The 23,116-nt window shown below is 35.1% G+C and overlaps 1 protein-coding gene across 1 annotated transcript; it reads right to left on the reverse strand.

Moving 5' to 3' along the window:
* Window positions 1–16,972: 16,972 nt before the first annotated feature.
* LOC117921434 (probable disease resistance protein At1g61300) lies at window positions 16,973–22,132 on the reverse strand. The gene is made up of 5 exons (XM_034839281.1): window positions 20,908–22,132; window positions 20,018–20,761; window positions 17,568–19,871; window positions 17,343–17,452; window positions 16,973–17,114 (listed from the first exon to the last, which is right to left on the reverse strand). The coding sequence occupies exons 1-4, from the start codon at window positions 22,043–22,045 to the stop codon at window positions 17,391–17,393; spliced, it is 4,248 nt and encodes a 1,415-aa protein (XP_034695172.1). The 5' UTR covers window positions 22,046–22,132; the 3' UTR covers window positions 16,973–17,114; window positions 17,343–17,390.
* Window positions 22,133–23,116: the final 984 nt, after the last annotated feature.

The raw sequence follows: 23,116 nt of genomic DNA on the forward strand, positions 1-23,116 counted from the left end.
AAGGTGTCTAGCGGCAAGGGGGCAGGAGAACCTAACGGGGCGGAGATTCCAAAGTCCAAAATTGCAAAGGCAAGCCAGCACTCTAGTTCACAAAGCTTATGCTCAGTTACAACCAATTATTGTCTTTGATGCAAAGTCTGGATGGCTTCCACTGGCCAAACCCCATGTGGGGGGAGACAAGCCAAAAAGATCGAAATCGCATTTACGAGTACCATAAAGACAAGGGCCACACGATTGAAAAGTGTCATCACCTCCATTACCAAGTTGAACGGATGGTTTGGGCCAGCATGCTCAACAAATATCTTTATGGTCAGACAGACCTTGCTGATGCTCTCTAAGCAACCTCTGGAGTTGGCACCAAACCCAAGTAGGTAATCCATGTCAAACACGGAGGACCGACCGACAACCAATGGAAAAGCAAACGACACGCTATATTATGGGAAAGGAATCAAGGATCCCGTAATTTGAGGATGATATTTGATTGTATATAGAAGATTATTTTGATTGATTGTAACTGATATGTTTGCTCATAGATTCCTAGAATAGGCTAACCAATACTTTGTATATATGCATCTTCTTCCCTGTAAGTTGATAAATGGAATATACACCAGATTTCCAGATTTTCAAAACACTCTGTTCTACTCTGTTTTCTTACATGGTATCAGAGCACCAAACCTGGTGACTCTGAATTCTTCCAAGCGCTTCCGCAACTTATTTTCTCGTTATAGCTGCTGCCATGGACATCAACAAAATGGGATTGACATCATCTAAGGCTACCACAGAAGCTTTAGATCCCTTCTCTCTACACCACTCGGACCACCCGGATATGATACTTGTCTCCAAAGTACTTGAAGGAGATAACTACAGCACATGGAGTCGGGCTATGAGGATCAGTTTGAGTGCTAAAGACAAAATTGGATTCGTCACAGGTTCCATTAAGCCACCCTCTTCAACTGATGATAGTTTTCCTTCTTGGCAACGTTGCAATGATATGGTGATCTCATGGCTATTGAATTCCATTCATCCAAACATAGCCAGCAGTGTGATTTATGCCGAAACAGCATCAGAAATCTGGGCAGATCTGCGAGAACGTTTTTCACAAAGAAACGATTCAAGAATTTATCAGATCAAGCGAGACATTGTGGAGCATAGGCAAGGGCAGCAATCAATTTCGGTTTATTACACAAAGCTTAAAGCTTTTTGGGATGAACTTTCATCCTATCATGAAGTGTTATCCTGCTCTTGTGGAGGATTAGAGAAACTTAAGGAAAATGATGAAAAAGAGAGAGTTATGCAATTTCTCATGGGATTGAATGATAGTTATGCTGCCATTCGTGGACAAATCTTATTGATGCAACCTCTACCCGATACACGCCGAGTTTACTCACTTGTCCTTCAACAAGAAAAACAGGTTGAAGTTTCTCTCAATAATGGGAACAAGAACCATTATGCCATGCTTGCAGATCGGGACAATAAGGCGACTTCAGCATACCAGGTTCAAAAGCAAAAGACTCCACTGCACTGCTCTTATTGTGACCGTGATTATCACAGCATTGAGAAGTGTTACTACCTACATGGCTTTCCGATTGGCCACAAGCTCCATGGGAAGAACGTGAAGCCTCCCAATCAACGTCACTCAAATGCAAACAATGTGAAAGTGGAAACAAATAAGGTTGTGGAGACAGAAGCAAAACTTTTTCCAACAAATGATGGACCAAGGCTCACAACTGAGGAATATAACCAATTAATGGCTATGATTCGGAAAAACAATGGTGGTAATTCACAACATTTTGCAAATGCAACAGGTATAAATATGCCATCATCCAAAATTATTCTGAATTGCCCACACTCAAATATGTGTTGGATTATTGATAGTGGAGCCACGGATCATGTGACTTCCTCAGCTGAATTATTAAATCCGAAATTTTTTCCCAAAACCACTACCATTAGTTTGCCAGATGGTGGTCAAGCACATATTGAGTCAATTGGTTCATTGCATGTTACCCCCCACATTAAACTTGATGACGTACTCAAAGTTCCACAATTTCAAGTTAATTTACTATCAGTTAGTAAACTAACGCGGGCATTACAATGTATAGTGATGTTCTTTTCCGATTTTTGTGTTGTGCAGGACGCTACTACGAGGAAGACGATTGGCCTGGGCAAGCAACATAATGGCCTCTACTACCTCGCACAAGACCAAAATCCAGCCTTGGCTTACGCCATTCACAAACATTCTGATCTTTGGCATCAACGTCTTGGGCACCCATCATCCGGTCCTCTTCAAGTTCTTGCTAAAGTTAATTCTGAAATTTATTTTGATTCCAAGCTTGTTTGTGATATTTGCCCTTTAGCCAAACAAACTCGTTTGTCCTTTCCATCTAGTTTCATTTCTTCTCACGCACCTTTTGATTTGATACATTGTGATATTTGGGGACCACATCGAATAAATTCTCACTCTAGGGCTCGTTATTTCCTAACAATTGTTGATGATCATACTCGATATACTTGGATACATCTCATGAGTTTTAAATCTAAAACACAAGGGATATTGCAATCATTCATTTCTTGGGTGGAAACCCAATTTAATCGTTGCATTAAAACCCTTCGAACCGATAATGGGACTGAAATTTCCTCTATGAAACAGTATTTGGATACTAAGGGGATCAATTACTATCATTCATGTGCTTACACCCCCCAACAAAATGGGGTGGTTGAGAGGAAACATCATCATCTTTTAAATGTGGGAAGAGCTCTTCGTTTTCAAGCAAACTTGCCGTTAAAATTTTGGGGGGAAAGTATTCAAACGGCTTGTTATTTAATCAATCGCTTACCTACACCCCTTCTTTCTCACAAATCGCCATACCAACTTCTCTATAACAAGCTACCTTCATATCATCATCTACGAACTTTTGGATGTCTTTGTTATGCCACCAATCTCTTACCCACACATAAATTTGATCAAAGAGCTCGTCGTTGCATATTTGTTGGTTATCCTCTTGGTCAAAAGGGTTTTCGGGTTTATGATCTTGAAACTAATAAATTCTTTTCTTCCCGAGATGTTGTCTTTCATGAACATATATTTATGTTCCACACTAATCCACAAGAAGAACAACATGATGTGGTCGTTCTTCCTTTACCACAAACCTCATATGAACCCATAACCACAGAGACAACCAAACCACAAGTCGATGATCAGCCACCACCCTTGCTTTCATTTCTTGAGTCTACCTCTAATGAACGTACACTTGATCTGACACCATTGTGTCACCTCCACCTCCTGCTACTCGTCATTCTGACCGCATCAAGCAACCAAATGTCCAATTTCGGAATTTTCATCTCTACCACACCGCCAAGGTTGCTTCCAGCCAATCTTCTTCCTTGTTAGGTACGCATCACCCTTTGACTTGGTATATTTCCTATGCACAACTCTCACCAAAATATCGGAATTTTGTTTGTGCCATCACCACTCTTGTGGAACCTACAACTTATGAACATGCAGTATTAGATCTAACATGGCAGGAAGCTATGGCTGCAGAACTCCATGCTCTTGAACAAAATCACACTTGGACACTCACACCTCTCCCTTCCGGTCATCGTCCAATTGGGTGCAAATGGGTGTATAAGATCAAATATAACTCTGATGGCACAGTTGAGCGATGCAAAGCTCGGTTGGTGGCGAAAGGCTTCACTCAACGCGAAGGGATTGACTATAAGGAGACCTTTTCTCCTGTGGCTAAGTTAACTACAGTTCGATGTTTACTTGCTATAGCTGCTGTCCGACATTGGTCACTTCACCAAATGGATGTTCAAAATGCCTTTCTCCATGGTGATTTGCTTGAAGAAGTCTATATGCAATTGCCGCCCGGTTTTCGTCCACAGAGGGAGACACCTATGGTATGTCAACTCAACAAGTCATTATATGGACTTAAACAAGCCTCCCGTAGCTGGTTTCAAAAATTTTCTGCCACCATTCAACAAGATGGTTTCCATCAATCAAGGGCTGATTATTCACTTTTCACAAAGATCTCTGGTAATTCTTTCACAGCTGTGCTCATCTATGTAGATGACATGATCATCACCGGCAATGATGAGAATGTAATTGCAGCTCTTAAGGAGTCTCTCCACACCAAATTTCGCATCAAGGACCTCGGTCAATTACGATATTTCCTTGGTATTGAAGTTGCTCGTTCTACTGATGGTATTTCAATATCCCAATGAAAATATACTCTTGATATTTTAGATGAAGCAGGCTTGCTTGGGGCCAAACCATTGTTGACACCTATGGAAGAAAATAATAAACTCCTGCCCACAGTAGGAGATTTATTGAAGAATCCATCCACCTACAGAAGATTGGTCGGACAACTCATTTATCTTACCATTACAAGGCCAGAGATAAGTTATTCAGTTCACATTTTAAGCCAGTTTATGCAAGAACCAAGAAAGCCTCATTTGCATGTTGTTCATCATCTTCTACAATATCTTAAAGGTGCACCTGGACAAGGATTATATTTTCCTACAAAAGGAAATTTGCTACTAAGAGGATTTTGTGATGCAGATTGGGCTCGATGTTTGATCACAAGACGATTTGTGATTGGATATTGCATTTTTCTTAGAGGAGCTCTCATTTCATGGAAAACCAAGAAACAGACAACAGTGTCAAGGACATCAGCTGAATCAGAATATCGAGCGATGGCTTCCATTACATGTGAACTTACATGGCTCAAGTATTTGTTGGATGACTTGAAGGTAGAATACTCGCAACCTGCCAAACTATTCTGTGATAGTAAAGCAGCACTCCATATTGCTGCTAATCCAGTTTACCATGAACGTACCAAGCATATAGAAATCGATTGTCATGTTGTTCGAGAACGAATTCAATTAAGTGTCATAGTAACTGCTCATGTTCCATCGTCTTGCCAGCTTGCTGATTTGTTCACTAAGCCACTCAATTCATCAATTTTTCATTCCCTTCTCAACAAGTTTGGCATTCTTGACATACACGCTCCAACTTGAGGAGGAGTATTATGGGAAAGGAATCAAGGATCCCGTAATTTGAGGATGATATTTGATTGTATATAGAAGATTATTTTGATTGATTGTAACTGATATGTTTGCTCATAGATTCCTAGAATAGGCTAACCAATACTTTGTATATATGCATCTTCTTCCCTGTAAGTTGATAAATGGAATATACACCAAATTTTCAGATTTCCAAAACACTCTGTTCTACTCTATTTTCTTACATGCTAAGACCTTGATAAAAGATGCAGAGCGCGTGGTCAAGGTCTACAATATGGGGTGTGCGTTCGCCCCCAAAAGCCTCATCCCGGTAGATGGGACTGTTGTGTTTTTTGAAGCGGATTTGCTTTGTATCGCCCGACCGTATGAATACGGCCTAATCCTAACACTAAACATCACAGAATACGATGTGTGCTGTATATTGATTGACCAAGGGAGTTCCACGAATCTTCTGTGCATATCTGCTTACGAGCAGATGAGCCTTATGATGAACGCGCTGAAGAGTCCTGGGAAAGTGTTGATGGGTTTTAACGCATTAAAGAGCAGGGGTATGTTCTGTTACAATATAATGTCGTTCAGTCTTAAGAATGCCAGAGCAACTTATCAATGACTGGTAACAAAACTATTTCAGCCCTTGCTGGGAAAAAGCGCTTAAGTCTATATTGACAACATGCTGATCAAGAGCACGCTAAAGCAGAACCACCTCTAAGACCTTGTAGAAGCCTTTACCCTGCTTTGCAGTTACAGGATGATGCTAAATCCAAAAAAGTGTGCCTTTGGAGTACAAGTTCACAAATTTCTCGGCTACTTGGTAACGAAGTGAGGAATAAAATGTTCATTCTTACTTTATGTCCCCGTCTGCGTGCTTCACTTACGTCCACATCGTCAAAAAACCCTTCCCCAATCCAATGTTCTATAAGCTCATCATTCCTAATTTCATATTCCTTGGGAAATACAGAGAAATATATGAAACAAGATTTGGTGATATCATCCCTTAAGCTATCATAACTTAGCTTCAAAACATGAAACAATTGATCCTCCATACCTGAAATTTCCGATGGGAATTTCTCCAGTTCTTGTATTGCCTGTTCCCATTCCTGTGGAGTGTTTCTATCAGCCATTGCTCGACCAACAGTAACAAGGGCAAGTGGCAAGCCTTTGCATTGCTCTGCCATCATTTCGGCAAGCTTTGGTATATCAGGATGAGAACTTAGAGTGTCCTCTCCCACCTTCTGCAGGAACAAAGCCAAGGCTTCTTCCCTTGGCAAACAGTCTACTTTAAACCTCGCTTGAACTTCCATCTCACTGCATATCCTCATGGGTCTCGAGTTGTGATAATTACTTTGGACTTGTTTTGCTCATCTGGAAGAGGAACGTCTATTTCTGAGAGATCAAGTCGTTGCCATACATCGTCTAAAAGTAGTACAAACCTTTTTGTTTTCATGATGTTGAATATTTCTCTAGCCCTTTCATCCTGTTCTACCTTGCCACATGCTGTCCGGGATCTGTAATTTATTCGGATCACCTCTTGAGCAGCTCCCACACTTGCTTGTCTGGACACAGCAACCCAAATCACTGTATTAAATTGTGCCTTTCTTTTGAAGAAATTATTGTTGATTTTCTTCATTAGTGTAGTTTTCCCAATACCCCCTATTCCATGTAATTCAATAATTCCCACTTTATCTTCCATGAGGCAGCAGCAAACCTTGTCATACAACCAATCTCAGCCCCAAGTATGCCCAAGAGGCATTTCATCCACACGAACAATTGGTGACCCGTTTGACACCCAAGCAAAATCTCGTCCATTAGCCAGGAGGTTCACAATAGTAATCTGTTGTTCAGATACTCTCTTCCCAAGCTTGTAGGTTAACCTAAAATTCTTGGGAAAACAGCTTCCAAGACAATTTTTCTCTACTTCCAGATCCCCTTGTTGCAGAATTCGGTCCACATCAACCTCTACTAAATCGATTTTCCCGTGCCAGCCTTTCACTGTCCTAGTGGCCCTCATATTTTGTTGCTCTGCAAGTTCAACTCTGGCCTTTACATCTTCACTTAGATTCTTCAGATCTACCATTCTGTTCCTGAAGGATTCAAGATCTCGTTTGAGATGACAGATATAGGTAGCATGCTGGGCGGTGCAAGCACACAAGCGAGTGACCACATCCAAGATTGGGCTCACAAAATCCAAGGTGTTCAGAGATCACAAAATCAAAAGCAGGCAAGAAATTCAAAAATAAAATAAATGAAAGAGCAAAGAAGCAGAAAGAGGTGATGGGCTGCTTGCAATTACAGGGGATGAATAATTGACCTCTGTTCAAAAACATATATACAGTGACAACACTGGGGGGAGACTTTTCGATCCGTGAAGTAAAAGTAAAAGGAAAAAATGTTTGCTGTCTTGGAGAATAAAAGACAAAATGTTTCCTTAACACAAATTTTAAAATTGTTTTAAAATATTATTTATTCTTTCCATTTTTAAAAGTACAAGCATTTTAGTTCATGAAAGTATCTTAAAATTCATCAGAATCTTATTTTCAGTTTCAAAAAATTGGAAACTTTTATGAAATTTTGAGGGTGGAATTTTATTTTAGGTAGATGAGTGAAAATATCAAAATTATGGAACTTTTTATTGAAAAAATTAAGTTTATATCCGTCTCACATTTGCTTTCTTTTAGTGCAAGTCTTCAACTTCTCGAAGCTTTCCTTTGGTAATATCAATGTCCCTAACCTGTTCTCTATATTTTTAATTATTTTTTAGAACACAGAAAAATGAAAATAAAATTTAAAAGATTTTAAATTTGTTTTAAAAAATTATTAACGTGATTAGATGATCAATGTGATTTCTACATCCACAAAATGTATCAACACTAAAGAATTCATTGATAAAAGGAAAGAGAAGGGTTACAATGACAAAAATCTCTCACACGCATCTCAATAGCACTCGCACACTCTCTAAAAAAGAAAACCTTAAAACATATATAATGGGTGAAACTCTCGCGAGTTGCCCCCTTCAATCCCCGTAAGATGATTGGACAACTAGATCCTCGTGAGCTCTACGAGGAGTTAGACCCCTAACATCCCTTACAAAGTGCAACAAAATTGATTCATGCTTCATAATCTCAGTTATATTCTAAAAGTAAAAATCTCTTTTTAAAAGTAATTACCAAATGGACCTAAAGTTTTCGTTTTTTTTTTTTTTTTTCATTCAAAATTTTGTAAGGTATTTTTTTTTTTTTTGATGAGTTTTCTTTATTATTATAAACATTAAATTTGATTTCTTAATTTTGGAATTACACAAATTATTTTTTTTCAATTTTAGTTTAATATTTGTCTTTTGGTGAATTATTTTTATATTTGTTTCTTATTTTTCATCCATTTTGTTTCTTGGTTATCATACGAGAACTGAAACTGAATTTCATATATTTTATATATAATGCTTGTTGAAAACATATTTTGAGTTAAATATATAAGTTACACGGGTATAAACACATCAATCCCAATAGGAGTATGTTTGACAAAGTTTTTAAAAAATACTTAGCCTAAAAAGTGTTTTTAAAGAAAAATAAGATGTTTGGAAAAATTTAGGAAACACTTTTTAAACATTGAAAAACCACTTGGATAACACTTGATAGGTGATTCACCTAAAAATACTTCCACTAAAAATACTTTAAATAGAAACATTGTCAAATGTGTTATAGATCTATATGAGGAATTCCCAATCTATACCACTTCCTAAAAGAGTGGCAAAGCATTCAGCCTTCACGACTAGATCCGTCTCTAAGATAATTTCACAACATATTTTGACCTAACTAATCAATGCTGAACGTATAAGATTTTGAGAGTAATAGTTTTATTACATGCTTTCCTTTAAAAGAAATATAGTATATACAAATTACTTGAAGACTAATAAAAGGAAACAAATAGAAGTTTAACTCTAATGGACTAAACTATGGGAGCTAATATTGGACAAAATATTTATAGTCAAATGTAGATAGTTTACAACTCATCAGAGATTCTATTTTGATTCAATTTCCGCAATATGCCCCCTCAAGATGGAGTCCTAGAGAAGGACAACAATCTTGACTTGAAGTGAAGTGAGTCATTGATGAGAAAGTGGTTTGGTGAGGACGTTAGCCAACTAATTATTTGAGGAAACATGAGAGACCTGGATGGTGCCACTTTGCATTTTTTCCCAAACAAGGTGAAAATCTAAAGCAATATGTTTCATGCGAGAATAGAAAACCGAATTTGCACAAAGATAGGTGGCACTAATATTGTCGCAATAAATGGTTGGTATCATAGGTAGGTAAATGCCCAATTTGTATAATAACGATTGTAGCCACATAATTTCAGTCATAATAAAGGCAATAGCATAGCATTCAACTTCAATGGATGAACGAACGACAATACGTTGTTTCTTCAAACTCCATAAGATAGTATTATAACCAAGAAACGTGACATGGGCCCTAGTGGAGGTGCGGTCGTTAGGGTTGTTGGCTCAATTGGCGTCAGAGAATCCATGAAGTAGGAATTGAGAATGTCAATGAAGAAACAAACCATGATGTGTGCCACTTTGAAGATAGCGAAGTAGATGTTTGATGACTGACCAATGTTGTGTGGTAGGACGATGCATAAATTGGGACAACTTGTTGATGATAAAGGCAACATGGCATGTCAAGGATAGGTATTGAAGGTCACCAACAAAAGATCAATAATGTGTGGCAACAATGAGGGTAATGTTATCATGTAAACTTAGTCCTTGATTGGGTGACATTGGCGTGTGAACATCCTTTGAAATGAGCATGTCAACCTTCTCTAAGAGATCATGAATGTACTTGCATTGTGATAGAAGAACACCATGAAAGAAGAGAATGAGCTCAACACTAAGGAAGTAAGAAAGGGAGTCGAGATCTTTTATGGAAAACTTTGTCACAAATTGCTTGGTGAATTGAGTAAAAGCACAATCATTGTTACCTATAAGAATTAAATCATCCACATAAACTAATAGATACATGATTAGATGCATGTGGGTGTAAATAAACAAAGGGGTATCCAACTTGGTGTTGATAAAGCCAATAGATAAGAGAAATTGTTGAAGTTCATGGTACCAAGCCTGGGGGGCTTGTTTCAAACCGTAAAGTGCCTTCTTAAGGTGGCATACATGCATGGGATTATTCTTGTCAACAATACCTAGAGGTTAGCTCATATAAATTGTTTCGGAAAAATGCCCATGAAGGAAGACATTATTGACATCCATTTGTTTGAGAGACCAACCATGCATAAGACAATGTAAGGCTAAGGACAAGGCAAATGGTGGTCGGTTTGATGGCGGGACTAAAAGTCTCATGGTAGTTAATGTCAAGCCTTTGGTGAAAGTTTTGACTAGTCGAGCTTTGTAGCATTCAATAGAGCTGTTGAAATGTCATTTGACACAAAACACCCATTTATAACCGACCAAATTTTGAGAGGATTTTGAAAGAACAAGTGTCCAAGTGTCATTACTTAGAAGTGCATTAAACTCATTGGACATGGTCGCACACCATTCAAGTTGTTTTAAGGCTTGAGAGACGATGGATGGAAGGAAAGTGGAGGGGGAGTGAGTGAATGGTGGTGAGGCTTAGTTTGGTGATGGGTTTATGAATATGGTTCTTGTCTCGGATTTGGATGGAACGATTATTATGAGGTGTGGAAGGTGTTGGGCTAGGAAAAAAAAGATAAAAGAGTTGGTGTATGAGATAGTGAAGAAGTAGAATTTTCCAAGGGCATACCATGCAGTTCACATGAAAAAATGGCAAGTATGAGTGACCCCGACATTACCAAAAATCAGTAAATTCAACACAAGTTGAGGTTGGAGTAAGGGAAGGGGGGAAAGAGAATATGATTGGGTTTGACTAGTGGAGAGAGGCAAAAGTAGTAGACTGATGGGATGGGATAGGCATGGGTGGTACGTGATATAGAGAATGAAGGCCAACTAGCACGGAGGAAGTTTTGTAGGGGCTAATTTGGTGGGATATTAGGGGTGAGTATAGTTATGGAATTTGATTGGGATTATGAGAAAGAAATGGTCATGAATAGTTGCATGGTATAATCTATTTGGGTCTAATCTTAGAAGGTGTGATTGGTTGGTCGAGAAAGATTTGGAGAATGATGAGGAAATGGAAAAATTTACTCAATGAAATTGTCATGGCGTGAGAAGAAGATTTTTTTAGAAGTATGAGCATAGCATTGGTAAGCATTTTAAGTGGAATAATAACTAAGAAAATGAAAAGTAGAGATCAAGGAACAAGTTTGTGGGATCCATAAGGTTGGATCCATGGATAACAAAGACATCCATAGACCTTTAATTTGGTATAGTTTGGTGTACTTTTGAACAATTTTTTAAAGGATGATTGCATAGACAAATCAACTTTTGGCATATGATTGATGAAATAGGCAATAGTGGAGAAGGAATGTGGCAAAAGAGTTATAGGTATATGGGCATGGTAAAGTAAGGCGAGGTTAGTTCAACAATGTGGCAGTGATGACGTTAGAAAAAGGCATTATGTTTAGAAGTGTAGGGAGGGGTGGTAAGGTGAGAAATACCATTGGTGGCAAGAAAGGATCGTAATGAGATGTATGCGCTACCATTATCTATATAGAATGTAATGATAAGACTTTGAAAATGTTTTTCTACCAAGGCCTTAAAGTGAATATAAATATCATGAATGCCCGATTTTTGTTTGAGATGATAAAACCACATATAATAAGTGAAATGACCCACAAAAATGACATAATGTTTGTAGCCATGATAGCAAATAATAGGAGAGGTCCATACAATTGAGTATAGTAATTCAAGAGGATGAGAGTTTGTGAAAAGATGAGAAAGAAAATGGCAATTTGTGAGTCTTATTGCAATGACAATAGTACAATTAAATTTATACATAGTCGAAGATGTCATAGGTAGACTTTGATGGGAAATTAAATGACTCAAAACTTGGGAGGATGGGTGTCCAAAGTGGTGATGCCATTGATCGACAGAGACTTTAAGAGAGAAAAAGGTTATGATAAGCTTCAAGTCTGATGATGTATGCAGTCACTCATAAATACCATCCTTAGTTGCTCCTTGCATTAGTATTACCCTTGTACTAAGATCCTTCACATGAAAAGAAAATGGTAAGAATTCAACAAACACATTGTTATTCAAACAAAATTAAAAAACAGATATGAGATTTCTTTTCATTGAGGGCACGCAAAACATTTTTTAAAAGAAAAGATCGAGAGGAAAAAGGTAATGTGGTAGAACCCATGTGAGTAATGGCTAAGCTAGTGTTGTTGCCAACATGGATGCATTCATTGGTCGGGTACTCCAAGTGAAAAGAGATTTTGTAATTTGATTGTAACATGGTGAGATGTACCAGAGTTGAGAATTCATTTTCAGAGGGTGCAGGGGGTCGGCTAGGTAGGTAGGAGAGGGTGAGAAGTGAACTTGTAGAGAGTGTGAGGGATTGTGGTTTGTGTTGGATTGAGGAGTTTGGGACTATGGTATGTATTTGAACATGGAACAACGTTTTATAGAGTGGCCCTGTTGGATCTAGTCTTGCCTAGTAAGGTATTATAATTGGGTGTTACATCTATAATAAAGAATGTTGTGGTCATGGTTTTTATTTCTTCTCAATTATTTATCTTCTTTTATGTAATTGGTTTTGTGTTTCTTTCTACCCTATTACTCCAACACCAAATACCTGTGTCATTTTCCGCAACCAATTCTTTAACTACGTCAATGACTTCTTCCATCTTTCTTGATTCTCCCTAGAAGTTATTTATTTGGCTACAATTATTTGGATTAGTCAAATCTTAGTCTTTTCAACTCAGTCTTTCCTTCTTGCCATCACACTTTCACAAGGTCCTATTAAACATGCAAAAAAAATGTGGTCTCTTTCAAAAACACCTCTGTAAAGGATGAAGAGGGCCTTTTAGCATGTGGATCGATGTTGGTTTAGTTAATGCACAAACATCTCAGAATCTAGTTGGACTTGATTTTTTTTATTATTAGTCTACAAATAATGTAGATCAAGTAAAAGAATATCACAAATATATAAAAGTTATGCTAAAAAATATAATACAAGAATACAAAATAAATGATAAAAGAAATGCACAAGTTGATTTCTTAGTTTGATTAAATAGATGGGTTTAATTATTTCTAAATTCAAACAATTAAGAAAAAATTTATTTACATAAAAAAAAAAGGGGTACAGTATTCCAATTTGATGATTTCAATTTATTTTATTTACAAAAGAAAGTTTTTATTTATTTTTCTAATTTACAAAAAAAATGCTTCAAAGTATTTTATTTATAAGAAATGGTTTTTATTTACTTTTTCTTAGAAAAAAAAATGATTTTCACAAATTCTATTTACAAAAGGATATTTTGATTCAATCATATACTCAGAAGCTCCATCATAGCATGACTTTTACAAGTTTCATCATAACATGATTTTTACAATATTATTGCAACATGATTTTTACAATTTTATTTAAAAAAATAAAAGAAATATTTAAATCCAATTCTATGTAAAAGAGAGTTATTTTACAAATTATTTAGAAAAATGATTTTTACAAATTTATTTACAAAGAAAGTTATTCCAATTCAAATTTTTATTTAAGAAAAATGATATTTATAAATTACTTTTTAGAAAACAAGATTTTTACAATATTATTTATAAAGAAAGTTATTCCAATTCAAATTTTATTTACAAGAAAATAATTTTTCATTAGTTTTATTAAAACATGATTTTTACAATTTTATTTTAAAAAATAAAAATAAAAATAAAACTTACAATTTTATTTTATTTAAAAAAAAGCTTTGCAATTTTATTTTATTTTATTTTTTAAAAAAGGTTTTATTGCTTTATTGAAAAGAAATGCTTTTAAAAAATGATTTTACAGTTTCATAAATAAAATAAAATGACCTCTGTAGTTTTATTTTTGATAATAAAAGAAAGAAAGAAAACAACCATGACTCATTTGTTTCCCAGCTTAGAAGGATAAAATATAGGGAGAATTACGGAATAGGGTAGGTTGGAAAAAATAATTACTATGAAGGCTCACTCCTTTAGAAGACAATTTTATCATTGAATATGTTTTCTATATTATTTATAAATAAATTGAGATTGTCAATGATGTAGGGGCCTATAAATGATGATAAGTATAGGTTGATAGGTAATAAACAGAACATTTCTCAGCTCGAAAAAATTGTTGTTCACTTTTGAACAATCAAGTGACTGTTTAAAAATTTGCTATTTTTTTTCAAAAAAAAATTGAGATTTTTTAAAGAACCTTGTAAAAAAAATAATTTTCAATAACTCATAAATAAAAACCATATCCTAAAGTAATTATATTGTTTTATATATAAAACATACAATTAAAAACTTTGTTATCATAATATAATGAATAATTATTTTTTATGAGCACTCATCAATTGAATAATATATAAATATTCAATTGACTAATACACACCTATTAAATGAAATAACTCACAATTATTCATTGGGTAATATAGCACGTGAAAAAATTAAATAAAAATAAATTAAATTATGTTGTAATATATTGTACTGATAGTGTATTTATATTGTAAATATAATGCATTTATCGCGTACCTATATTTTATTACAAAAGTAATAATTTTAAAAATATTTATTCATACCCTATTGGTATACACATCGTATCAATATATTAACAACATTTATTTAGTGTTTTGAAATTATTTAATAATTTTTGTATATATATAAACTACGAGTCTCGTGAATTCAAATTAGTATTTCATTTGGTTTCAAAAATTATTTATGATATAGGTATGTTGTGAAATATGATATGATCATACAAAATTATCATTTTTATAAAAAAATTCCTAATTAGATTTTATTATAGTATATTGTAATGTAAGTGTATTTATATTGTAATTATAACATATTTTTGTTATACCTATATTTTATAGTAAAAGTAATAATATTGAGGATCACCTTTTATACCTTATTAATATTCAATATATCAAATATATTAACATCATCCACTCGATGCATTGAGAAAAAAATTATATGAAAATTTAAATAAATAAAAAAACACTATGCAAACGAAAAAAAAATCATATAAATTTTTTAAAACTATTTTATTATAGAAATAAAAAAATGATTAAATCTTCTCTATCATTTTCTTATTCTTTTCAGAGAATCTGAATGAAAAATTAAACATTTTATCTCCCTTGAATTTAATACAAAAACATAATTTATCAATTTAAAATTATAATATATATATATATATATATATATATATATATATATATATATATATGAAAAAAATCATCATTTTTATTATATAATTATAAAACTTATTTTTTCTTAATAAAATTAAAAATTAGAGTAAAAATAAAAAATGTAAAAAAACAATAAATGATATTTGAAAACATTTTTTAAAAGAATTTTTGTTTTAAATAGTAGATTTAAATAACAAATTATATATAATTGTTAGGGTTAAACCCAAAATTTTGATTTAAAATTTGAATATCAATAATTACAATAAATGTGTGACTCATGTACCATAAATGTATTGACAAATCAAGTGAAGTGCTTTAAATGCTTTGAATTTTAAAAGTTTTAGTTAAAGGGTAGTTTTGGTATATTAAGTCTATTAAAGTCCTTCTCAATAATTATTAGAAGAGACCACCCTTTCTAATAATTATTCTGCCCAGCCCACCCTATTGGGTAATTCTCCCTAAAGTTATGTTTGGTTCCAGGAAAATACTAAGGAAAAAAGAAAAATGCAAAGGAAAATGATTTTTTCATATTTGATTGTCCTATGAAAAATATAAAAGAAAATAAAATATAATTAAAACTAATTAAAAACTTCTGTATTTTTAAATTATTTAATCTTTATATTAATGAGTTAAAATAAATAAAATGAGTTTGAAATAACAAAAAAAATAATTTATCGACTTTTAATCTATTTTTTTATTTTCCTTTATTTTTTCTTTCCTTCTACTTTTCCTTTGTATTTTCTTTTCCTTGTATTTTTCCTCAAATTTTCTGGGAACCAAACATAACGAATATATATATATATATATAAAATCCCCCTAAGTGAAAGTGGTTGTGAGGTAAAAATGAGAGAGTAACCGTAGAAGAGTCATAGGTCCCATAGATATGGTGATGCAAAGTGAAATGAGTGGTTGTGAGGTAAAAATGAGAGAATAACCGTAGAAGAGTCATAGGTCCCATAGATACGGTGATGCAAAGTGAAATGAGTGATAAAAATAAATAAATAAATATATATAAAATCCCCCTAAGTGAAAGAGTGGTTGTGAGGTAAAAATGAGAGAGTAACCGTAGAAGAGTCATAGGTTCATAGATATGGTGATGTAAAGTGAAATGAGTGATAAAAATAAATATATAATAATATAACCTTTAAAGTAAAAATGGGAGAATGAGTGATGATTAGAGTGAAAGATGGGAGGGTTAATGAGAATGGAGGATTCATTGGATGATGTGTGGTAAATAATAAATAAATAAAATGAAATATAAATTTGAACTAAAAATAGAACAACGAGTAAATGTGAGAGGGAAAAAATCAGACATCAAGTGAGAGTAGAAGAATGGTGGATCTCATTCGGTAAGATGTGATAAATAATAAAAATAAATAAAAATAAAAAACTATAATAAAAATGAGAGTGGAGTTAATAAGAGAGTACTAATGAGAAAAATCAAAATTTTTGTAGGATGTTTTTCTTTTTATTTCATAATTTTAAGTATATTCTTTAGATTATTAAGTCTTGTGATGTTAAGGAATTATTTGGCCTATTTTAATTTCAAAAAGTGAAAAAAAGAAAAGAAAAAAGAAAAAAAGAAAAAGAGAAGCCATTTTCATTTCTATTTCAAGGATGTGCAATTTTTTAAAGAAATACATCAAAGTTGAAAGCACACACTTTAAATAAAAATACAAATTTCATAGGCAAGGCACACCGATCTTAGGACATAACATCAAACCAAAAACACTTTGAGCAACCTTAAAATAAATCAGTCACACATATGCCAATAGCTTTGTTGCATCAGACTTCAAACACTCATCCTGCAAAAAAAAAAAAAAAAAACAATACAGCCTGCTCTGTTGTTATTATGTAGATTAATAATCAGTTTGAAATATATATAGTAAATAAGAAGTTGTCAACAACAGTTAGAATGGAACTCATGTTATGCACCAAGAAAAAGTTTATAAAACATCAAATCTGCAAATATGGTTGTGACACATGATACGAGCTGTCGGTAGTTTGTTGTAGGAGTGATGAGTTAGTGGTACCTGTTCCCTCATGAGTTCTAACTTCTGCATGCGATCCACAAGCTGTGTTTAGGTGGCTGTCTTTGATATTGAACCTTCTACCACCAGTATCTTCTTTCCCTTCACTTCCCCTGTTTTGTGCAAGTGGTACCTTCCTATGAGTTGCTTCTTTTAATATTTAATAATTAAAGTGTAAAATTTTCAGTTTTGTACAGCATTTAAAAACAAAGCATTAAAGCTTAATACCTGAGGGATGAATTGGATCGGCCAAGTATTGTGGAGAAAAATAATTGGCGAAAATCTCCTTCATAGATCCATCCTCCCATTCCAAGCTTTCCCACCAGGTCAGGTCTCCTTCAATTTTCTTTAAGCTCTTGGTGGCACTATTTGAATTGAATGGGAGCCTCCTTAGCCTCGGGCAATTGATCACAGAGATCACTTCCAATGAAGGCAAGTCTAGTGCTGACGTATAGATGCTCCCCAGCTTTGGCATGCCACCTAACACTAGAGATGCGAGTCTTGTGAATATGCTGGCTTGCTGGGTATTTGAAATTTGACTCTCAAGTATCACATCTGCCATGGATTCACATAATTGAACATTAAGCGACTCAAGGTGCACAGCATAAACAAGCCATGTCAATTCCCACAATTTTGGACAATTCCAAATCTTTACATGACGAAGCCTGTGGAAGTGTTGATTGTCTCTCACTATCAACTCAGGACTGGGGATATGATAAGATTCTTCAAATCCTTTACTTCCCTCTTTTTCCACATTTTTAATTTCCATTTCTATTAATTGAAGACCATTGAATATGACAAAAGTCTCCAAATAGTTCAGAAATATTGCTGATAGCTCAAGAAATTTTATATCTCTGCAGTCATGTAGACTTAATCTTCTTATGCACCTTTGTAGCTTGTCGGAGCTCCGTAATTTATTGAGAGCTACAGCACTACAGAAGGAGAGAGATATCTCATCCATAGATTCTATGGACTCCAATTCCTCCAACAAGTGTTCATGATCTGAAGATAAAGCATTTCCATCATACATACTAAACAACTGCAATGATGAAAGACTTGATATCACATGTGGAGGAATTACAAATGGAGGCACACCATCAAGTAACAAGCACCTCAGTTTTGTCAACTTCATGATCCCAATCGGCAACTCTCTTATCTTTGTCATTGAAAGATTAATGTATTCCAAGTTCATCAATCTATCAATGCCATCAGGTAAGTTCGTTAAACAATGTGTAGCTGACAAATCTAGAACCCTTATGAGAGGCATGAATTGGAAGAATCCTCTTGGAAATGTCCTCAGTCGGATACACTCCCTCACAAAGAGAGTCTGGAGATTAGAGCAATGTGGTGTTCCTGGGAGTTTCTCAATATTCCATCCCCACAATGATCTCCTTTCTGCCTCCTTCCAGCTGGTCACCCTCTCAGCCTCAACATGCCCAAGAGATTCAGACACCAAAATCTTGTTCACCTTTTTTCCACATTCTTGACCTATCCATAGAGCCATGTTGTGTATCACATCGTGCATCTTGATACATTCTTTAAATCCATCACTCTCCTCTAACAAGCATGCATTATTTAGGTCTTCAATGATTTTGTGTCCTCGTCTTTGTGCTTCATATATGTCCTTGCCATCAAAAAACCCTTCCCCAATCCAATGTTCTATAAGCTCATCTTTTCTAATTTCATATTCCTTAGGAAAAAAAGAACAGTATATGAAACAAGATTTGGTGATATCATCTCTTAAGCTATCATAACTTAATTTCAAAACATGATATAACTCATCCTCCATACCTGAAATTTCCACTGGGAATTTCTCCAGTTCTTGGATTGCTTGATCCCATTCATGGGGAGAATTCTTATGAGCCATTGCTCTTCCAACAGTAATAAGGGCAAGTGGCAAGCCTTTGCACTGCTCTGCCATCTTTTTAGAAAGCCGTGATATATCAGGGTGAGAATTTAGAGTGTTCTCTCCGACTTTCTCCAGGAACAAAGCCAAGGCTTCTTCCTGTGCCAAACACTCTACCCTAAACTTCCTTTGAACTTCCATTTCATTGCATATTTTCTGAATTCGAGTTGTGATTATTACTTTGGATCGGTTTCGAATTTCTGGAAGAGGAACTCCTATTTTTGAGAGATCAAGTCGTTGCCATACATCATCTAAAAGTAGCACAAACCTTCTTGTTTTCATGATGTTGAATATTTCTGTCGCCCTTTCATCCTCTGTTCTACCCTGCCACAGGCTATCTGGGATTTGTAATTTATTTCGAATCACCTCTTGAACAGCTTTCACACTTGCTTGCTTGGAGACGGTAACCCAAATCACTGTATTAAATTGGTGACTTGTTTTGAGGAACTCGTTGTTGATTTTCCTCATTAGTGTTGTTTTTCCAACCCCGCCTGTTCCATATAATGCAATAATTCCTACTTGATATCCAGTAAGGCAGCTGCAAACTCTCTCATACAACGAATCTAAGCCCACGGTGTGCCCAAGAGGCATTTCATCAACAACAGCATGAGGCAACCTGTCTTCCCCTGCATAGAAATGTTCCATAAGATTATCATTCCTAATTACATATTTCTTGGGAAATATAAAGCAATATATGAAACAAAGTTTGGTGATTCATAGAGTAAGCTATTATAACTTAGCTTCAAAACATGAAACATTTGATCCTCCATACCTGAAATTTCTTCTTTTATGAGGTCCTCCAGCTCTTGTGTTAACTGTTCCCATTCCCTGACAATCTTGCAGCCAGCCAATGTTCGTCCAGCCATTATGATGGCGGATGGCAAACCTTGGCATCTCTCCAAAGTGCTGTGGGCAAGCTGTTGTATCCCGGGACTAGAATTTAGAGTGTCCTCTCCGACGAGCTCGCTGAACAAAGTCCAGGCTTCTTCACATGCCAAAGGCTTTAACCGCAACCACCTTTTAGCGTCCATCTCAATGCATATTCTTATTGATCGAGTTGCGATTATTACTTTAGACTTGTTTCCAGCATCAGGAAGAGGAACTCCTATATCTGAGAGATCAAGTGGTTTCTGTACATTGTCTAACAACAGCAAAAACCTTTTTGTTTTCATGATTTTGAATATTTCCATAGCATTTTCATCCTGACTTCTATTTTGCCACATGCTATCCATGATCTGTAATTTGTTTCCAATCACGTCTTGAGCAGCTCTCACGCTTGCTTGCTTGGACACTGAAACCCAAATCACCGTATCAAAGTCGTGTCTTGTTTCGAGGAGAGCATTGTTGATTTTCTTCATTAGTGTTGTTTTTCCGATTCCGCGTTTTCCATATAATCCGACAATTCCTACTGAATCTTGAGCGAGGAAGCTGCACACCTTCTCATACAAGGAATCTAAGCCCACGGTATGCCCAAGAGGCATTTCATCTACAACAGCATGAGGCAACCTGTCTTCCCCTGCATAGAAATGTTCTATAAGATTATCATTCCTAATTACATATGTCTTGGGAAATATAAAGCAATATATGAAACAAAGTTTGGTGATTCATCGAGTAAGCTATCATAACTTAGCTTCAAAACATGAAACAATCGATCCTCCATACCTGAAATTTCTTCTTTTATGAGGTCCTCCAGCTCTTGTGTTAACTGTTCCCATTCCCTGACAATCTTGCAGCCAGCCAATGTTCGTCCAGCCATTACGATGGCAGATGGCAAACCTTGGCATCTCTCCAAAGTGCTGTGGGCAAGCTGTTGTATCCCGGGACTAGAATTTAGAGTGTCCTCTCCGACGAGCTCGCTGAACAAAGTCCAGGCTTCTTCACATGCCAAAGGCTTTACCGGCAACCACCTTTTAGCGTCCATCTCACTGCATATTCTCATTGATCGAGTTGCGATTATTACTTTAGACTTGTTTCCAGCATCAGGAGGAGGAACTCCAATCTCTGAGAGATCAAGTGGTTTCTGTACATCGTCTAACAACAGCAAAAACCTTTTTGTTTTCATGATATTGAATATTTCTATAGCCTTTTCATCCTGACTTCTATTTTGCCACATGCTATCAATGATCTGTAATTTGTTTCCAATCACGTCTTGAGCAGCTCTCACGCTTGCTTGCTTGGACACTGAAACCCAAATCACCGTATCAAAGTCGTGTCTTGTTTCGAGGAGAGCATTGTTGATTTTCTTCATTAGTGTTGTTTTTCCAATTCCGCGTTTTCCATATAATCCAACAATTCCTACTTCATGTTCAGCGAGGCAGCTGCACACCTTCTCATACAAGGAATCTAAGCCCACGGTACGCACAAGAGGTAATTCATCCACAACAGCACGGGGCAACATGTCTGCTACAACTTCAAAATCTCCTCTGCTTGTTAGTTCCCTCACACGCCTGATTTTTCGACTCACTCTCTTTCCAAGATTGTAGCTCGACCGAATATTACAATATCTTCCAAGACATTCCTTCTCTAGTGCTCCATCCCCTTCTTGGAGAATTGCAGCTACTTCAATTTTCTCCTCACCAACGCCCCAAATCCAGCCTTCCACTTCCCTTCTGGGTGTCATCTGTTGTTGCTTTCCAAGTTCCACTCTTGTCTTTACATCTTCACTTCGAAGGTTCAGTAGCTCCATTTCCTCTCTCAAGCATTCAAGATTTTCTCGGAGACCACGGATATGGGAGGCACACTTGGCTGTGCAACCGAACAGATCAGTGGCAATAGTATAGATTGGGCTCACACAATCCATGCTCTCAGGAAACCTGAAAAATAAACACCAGAAATTCAAGAAATTAGAAGGATAATGATGAGAAAAGAGGCTGCCAGGGGGCAATACAGATGAATAGTGTTTCGTTCTACAGCTGGAAAAGCGCGACGATAAGACTGGGGGAGACTTTCTATAGCCTTGAATGTTAAAGAGAGGGCCTAAATGCTATCAAGCTTTGTTTTTGAAAAAAATACTTACAGGTAATTTGGCATTTTCATTGAAAATTCGATAATAGCGATTATGCTTGCAACTTACAATATATATATATATATATATATATATATATATATATATATTTTTTTTTTTTTTTTTTTTTAAGGTATTAAAAAAATTTATCACCTCAAATTCAAAAAATTAAAAAGTGATAAGATAAGTTTATTCTTTTTACATAAGAGTTATCATAATTATATATTGAAGTTATTACTATTTTTTTATGTTTAAAAAAAATAAAAAAGGAAAGCTTATTTAAGCAAGCGTTAATTTTTTTCTTTATTATTAAAGTCATGATAACAAAATTTAGATGATTATTAAATGATATAAATATGACATATTATTTAATATATCATGCACATCTTTTCTTCCATTGATCAAAGATGCTCCTTAAAGCCATGACAGTGGAGTGGATCATGTCAATCATTTTGAATGTAGGACAAGAAATGGTTACTTTAATATTGTCTTAGCTAGGGATACCTTTGTTTAATTTTGGTTAAAAAAGTATATATATATATATATAAATAAATAAAAGGAGTCTGTCATTGTCAAGTAGTCCTTTGCACATCGTTTCATAATTTTCCTACAATTTTTTTTTTTATCTTTTACCATTTATGTATTGGTTTAATCTACCCTCTACTACTATTATGGTTGTCTGCCACGAAGTTGGTGGGAGAAAAAGCATATTTCTTGTCAAAGGTGTATTTTGCCATACCAAAAAAAAAAAAAAAAAAATGCTCGTCAAAACTTTGTTGCTCTGAATATTTAATCAATTGTTTTTAATTATAAAATTAAAATTTGTAGCAAAATATAAAAAGTAATTAATTGCATAATGTTACTTGT

The sequence above is a fragment of the Vitis riparia genome, chromosome 9 (assembly GCF_004353265.1).
Source record: "Vitis riparia cultivar Riparia Gloire de Montpellier isolate 1030 chromosome 9, EGFV_Vit.rip_1.0, whole genome shotgun sequence".
In the NCBI taxonomy this organism is placed as follows: Eukaryota; Viridiplantae; Streptophyta; class Magnoliopsida; order Vitales; family Vitaceae; genus Vitis; species Vitis riparia.

What these genes read in the sequence shown, in the direction of transcription:
- LOC117921434 (XM_034839281.1), bottom strand. Translation starts at nt 22,045, where the DNA reads ATGGATTGTGTGAGCCCAATCTATACTATTGCCACTGATCTGTTCGGT. An exon ending in CATAAAAGAAGAAATTTCAG is followed by an intron (nt 20,762 to 20,907) that starts GTATGGAGGATC and finishes ATTTCTATGCAG; the next exon opens with GGGAAGACAGGTTGCCTCAT. An exon ending in CGATCCAATTCATCCCTCAG is followed by an intron (nt 17,453 to 17,567) that starts GTATTAAGCTTT and finishes TGCACAAAACAG; the next exon opens with GGGAAGTGAAGGGAAAGAAG.